The sequence below is a fragment of the Etheostoma spectabile genome, chromosome 4 (assembly GCF_008692095.1).
Source record: "Etheostoma spectabile isolate EspeVRDwgs_2016 chromosome 4, UIUC_Espe_1.0, whole genome shotgun sequence".
NCBI lineage: Eukaryota > Metazoa > Chordata > Actinopteri > Perciformes > Percidae > Etheostoma > Etheostoma spectabile.
Window position 1 is genome coordinate 176,067 of NC_045736.1, and position 5,502 is coordinate 181,568.

General features: G+C 41.3%; 1 protein-coding gene across 1 annotated transcript in view; it reads right to left on the reverse strand.

Moving 5' to 3' along the window:
- Positions 1-829: 829 nt before the first annotated feature.
- The window catches only part of htr2aa (5-hydroxytryptamine (serotonin) receptor 2A, genome duplicate a), a 121,073-nt gene continuing 116,400 nt past the window's right edge, over positions 830-5,502 (reverse strand). The window contains exon 3 of the mRNA XM_032512768.1: positions 830-2,900. Within this exon, the coding sequence (XP_032368659.1) occupies positions 2,038-2,900 (863 nt within the window). The 3' untranslated portion in view covers positions 830-2,037. The remainder of the gene's footprint in view (positions 2,901-5,502) is intronic.

The following is a 5,502-nucleotide window of genomic DNA, read 5'->3' on the forward strand; positions in this document are numbered from 1 at the left end:
ACCCCTTCTCATTTCATACAATCATGTGTTTTTTTTGTTTTTTGTTTTTTACTTAACCCTCTTGTTGTCCTCGGGTCAAATTTGACCCATTTTAAAAACAATTCTACATCAGAAAATTGAGTTTCTTTGAACCAAAATATATAAAAAAAAACGTTTTTCACAAGTAAAATAAATGATCAGTTCACTACTCTTACTGAATATGGATGTTTAATGTTATGGAATTAAACAAAACAAAAAAGGTAAACGAACTTTGAAAAAGTGACAAAAATTACAGAAAAAATCTTCAAAAAACGTCGGCAAAAAAAATAACAAACATCAAAAAAGAGCAGAAAAAACTTGAAAAAAAATGACAAAAACATCAGGAAAAGCTCAAAAACATCAGGTGACAAAAAGTGACAAAAACGTTCCAACAAATGTTCGAACCAGAAAAACAAATGGTCACCGGGAAGACAACACAAGGGTTAAAATCATTTGCTGGAAGTGTTTAAAAGGCTCTGAAACGTTTTTTTTTAACCCTTTTCTCCCATGTTTTGTGTCTATGTGACTAAAAAAATCGTTGAAATTGGTCCAGTATTGAGCGAGAACGATGTAATGGGTTAATGGGTGCAGTCAGCGTCCACTAAAAGTTCTGTTGTTGCTGCTGACAGACTCAGATTATTACTCTAAGTGTCTGACAACATTATGTGAGGGATCCCTACAGAGATAGACCTTTTAGATAAAGCGTAAGATTCTTTTATTTTTACATGAAACATTCCTGAAATCACCATCACCAAACCCACCAGACTCCATGTAAATAATCAGCACTTTTAGCGTGTATAGAGTCAGCATATCTCCACATGTAATTGGGTGAATTAAAGGTCCCATAAAATATTGCTCTTTGGATGCTTTTATATAGACCTTAGTGGTCCCCTAATACTGTATCTGAAGTCTCTTTTATATAGACCTTAGTGGTCCCCTAATACTGTATCTGAAGTCTCTTTTATATAGACGTTAGTGGTCCCCTAATCCTGTATCTGAAGTTTCTTTTAGCCACATTAGCCGTGCGCTGCCCTTGGCCGTAACTGGACACCGCTATCTCCTTGCTGTAGACACCGGGCCTTGCCGGGTATTAAGTCCATAGACAGTTAAAGAAAGTCCCATCAATACTGTCAAAACTACCAGATCTTACTTCCATCCTTCACAATAAAATACCATGCTTCAACACTCTGAATTATGCTCCTTAATGTCCAATTCAGTAAAAATAGAAACTTTTTAGGAGGAAAAATCGTTTCCCGAGCGTTCTCACGTCTTTCCCTCATCAAAGTCACTTTCATATACTAATCAGACATCTAAATGTCCATGTGCATACAGGAAAACTCATACGTAGATTGTTAGATGGGTATAGATGAATTCTGTTTTGGTGATGATTGGAAATGTAAAGTACCGCAAAAAGACCGGAAAGTGCGTCAGGTCTGAAGTGTCCGGCTACGGACGATAGAAGCAAGGGGTGTCCCAATGTGGCCAAAGTGATGCTATCTCTGTAGGGGTCCTTTCCATAATGTTGACACACGCTTAGAATAATGAACTGAGTCTGTCAGCGGCAACAACAGAACGTTTAGTGGACGCAAATTGTCAAATTGCTTGATACCGGACCAATTTCAAAGACACAAAAACATGGGTTCAGGGATCCAGGTTGACAAATACCAAAGTTACCCTTTAAGGGATTGTAATCCATGGAACACACATTGATTTACATTATTTTGGGTTATCAAAAGATGTTTTTGTAGTACTAAGGAACTCACAAACTTGGATCATGTGATATAGACCCTGTTGATAGGACGTGAATCAAAAGCTAAGGAATCTTCTGAAAATTCTCAGGATAAACGGAAATGTATTCTTCATTTTATTGACTTGATTTGGAGTCTTGTTGTTTTTTAAATCCGGTCTGGGAGGCACTTTGTCTTTGGCACTTTAAACCTTGACCCCTTCGCTGTACGTTAGTCTGACATGACCAGGGGGCTAAAGGTTTTCTTTCCGTGAGTTTTCACAGGCTTATACTCATACACAGCTCTCGTCCTTGTCACCGCAACTTTTGTCCAGTCTAGACTTCTCCATTTCCCGTCCAGGTAAAGAGCATTCCTTCCCATCACCGCTGGAGTGCGCCACTCCGTTTTGTAACTTGGCAATGTCGCCCAGGGGCAGCTGCGTTGAGCTGTACGCCATCGGAGGGATGGTGTTCACCAGAATCAGCTGGAGACGCTTCCTCTCCGGATGGTACCGGCAGCGAACGTAGCGCAGAAACGCTGCTCGGTACGTTTTGTTAAACAGCGTGTAGACGAGCGGATTGACTGCGGATGACATATATCCAACCCACACGAAAATGTTGAGCAGGCCCCCCATGAGTCCAGCGTCGCACACCGCCGGGTCGCACACCACCACGAGCACGTTGGTGACAAAAAACGGGCACCACATGACCACGAAGAGAAAGAAGACTACACCGAGAACCTTGGATGCCTTCTGCTCGTTGCTGATAGACTGCATGGTGCGGCGTCCCAACAGCGAGCCAGAGACGCTCCCGCGGCCGCCTCCCAGCCCGCCACCGCTTCCTCTGCCACCGGCCTCACGGCTTATCGAGCGTCTGTAGAGTTTCTCAGATGACAGCGAGGTTTGCGGCAAGAAGCTCAGAGTGAACGTCGTGCTCCACTTGGGCCGCGGGACGAGTTGGTCCAGGCAGAGCGTGGCTTCGTTCTGCAGTGCGTTGATGGTCAGGAAGTATGTGACGACCATGATGGTGAGGGGCACAAAGAACGCCACAAAGGAGCCAACCAGCACAAAGTTGTTGTCGGTCAGCAGGCAGCTGCCATCTTTGAAAACCTTGGAGTGGTCTCGGAGTCCCAGCACAGGGATCGGCATGGAGATCCCTGCAGAGAGACCAGAAGACAATTATAAACCTGGAACTATGTTTCCATCCACATGTTTTTTATCTGAATTAAGTGATATTGAATGAAAGATGCCATATGAAAACAGTAAAATTCGATGGAATTTTATGAACATCGACTCAAAGGAAATAAGTCCGGTCTCATCAGATTTTATCTTGATTAATATTCGGCTTGTGCGATAAATGCTGATGGAAACGTTATTTGTTGAATAAATAATAAATTGCGATTAAGTTTTAGGTCATTTTATGGTTGCAACCCACCACAAAACAAAGAAGAAGTTTTAGATAATTTCCCTCAGCATTTTTTGCTCTGTCTGCACACGGAGGGAGATACAAGATGAGTCTGGCAGGTTTCAACAAAGACAGATAGAAGTGGACGGACGAGGAGACAAAAGACTTTCTGAATTTTAATTATCAGGAGCTAGTGAAGGAAATGGCCGACAAAGGTAAGGACAAGCCGTGGGACGTCCTGCAGAGTCAATGGAAGACGCTCAAACAGCGAAACATGTCTTAAAAAGAGTCTTGCAGCGGTGCCGGAGGGACAATAAGAGACAAGTTGCATCTGCATTGTCATAGCGATGTGTTGATAGCGTTGTTGTTTTCTTATTATAGCTTGATATGTTGCTATCAGCAGGTACATAACCACTATTACAACTTGTCCTATATTGATCATTTGTAGGTAGACATGATCCATTTTGTCTAGAAAAACTTTGTTATTGCTTGCATGTTCTAAAGTCTCTTTTATATAGACCTTAGTGGTCCTCTAATACTGTATCTAAAGTCTCTTTTATATAGACCTTAGTGGTCCTCTAATACTGTATCTGAAGTCTCTTTTATATAGATCTTAGTGGTCCCCTAATACTGTTTCTGAAGTCTCTTTTATATAGACCTTAGTGGTCCCCTAATACTGTTTCTGAAGTCTCCTTCATGTTGACCTTAGTGGTCCCCTAATACTGTATCTGAAGTCTCTTTTATATAGACCTTAGTGTTCCCCTAAACATAAGACATTCACCAGGAAACAGGTGTTCATGTCCTGGAGAAGTTAGTGGAAAACACAAGACTTTCACCCGTATTTTTGGGGCTTCGGGAGGGTCTTATTTAAAACATAATCTTTTTCCTTAACTTTACTGTCATTGCCACATGACTGTTAACTGTCATAGGATATCTCAGTATAATGTACATGTTTCTACATACCTTTTTCTTATAATTTCTCTATTTGTATCTATATTTCTATCCCAGAATGGAAGCAACTGTAATTTAACCCGATGTCCCACTGGAAATCAAATAAGCATTTTAGCACTTCTTGCTGTGTATTTCCTCCAGCGGCTTGCAGCAGGTACAGTCTGTCGATTATTTCTCTGGACAAGCTCTGCTATCTGACAGTACCCGTTCACCTTTTAAGAGTGTCCAATTTGGTGCTGAAGCTGTACGTTTCCACTTGTCTGTCATTGTGGAAAGTGCAGTTTGGCCCTCCCCTCTCCTCTGTGTGTTGAGCATCTCTCCCTCGAGCCGGCGGTCAACACAGCCGTTGAATTATTGTCTTCTCCAATCCAATTTATAATCAACATTTCTTTATCGTTTTCACAGCGGCGAGAAATTATCTCCCTGGTGAAATCTGCTTTTGTTGGTTAAGTTTCCTCAGCCTAAATCCCTGTTTCTATCATTGCTGTTTTGTCGTTTTTTCTTGTTGTTGACAAACTGCCTCTGCACACACAAGATATGAAATATAATTTACTGTAAATATGTTCTGGATGAGGGTAAATAGGTGTAAATACAAGCTCCATATCAACAGGAAGGAGGTAGGAGGAGATAGCTGAGCAATCTTCCTCACACCATGTTCTCATTACCTGTTCGCAACAAACAGGAGGAAAGAGAGAGGTGGAGGTAGAGATAAAGCAGAGGAAGAGGAGGAGATTGGCACAATGTGAGGGTTGACAGAAATTGATGAACAAATGTGATTTTATCTTGATGGCTTATGCGATAAACGCTGATGGAAACGTTATTTGCTGAATAAATAATAAATTGCGGTTAAGTTTTAGGTAATTTTATGGTTGCAACCCGCCTCAAAACGAAGAAGAAGTTTAAGTTAATTACCACCCAGTATTTCCTCTTACACACATGGCTGGCGTCAACAAAGACAGGTGGAAGTGGACGGACGAGAAGACGAAAGACTTTCTGAATTTAATTTATCAGGAACTCGTGAAGGAAATGGCCAACAAAGGTTAGGACAAGCCGCAGGACGTTCTGTGGAGTCAGTAGAAGACGCTCAAACAGAAAACATGTCTCAAAAAAGAGTCTCGCGGTGCTGGAGGGATAATAAAAGCCAAGTTGCATCTGCATCGTCATAGCGATGTGTTGATAGTGTCGTTGTTTTCTTATTATAACTTGATGTGTCACTATCAGCCGGAACATAAGCACAAAGATGGCAAAAGTACTAATTTCCCATACTCAAGTAGAAGTACAGATAATTGTGTTAAAAAAAAAGTAGACGTACTGATTTAATTTCTTTACTCAAGTAAATGCAACAAAGTAGTCATGGAGTCCCACAAGGATCTGTGCTCGGTCCAATCCTGTTCACTTTATAT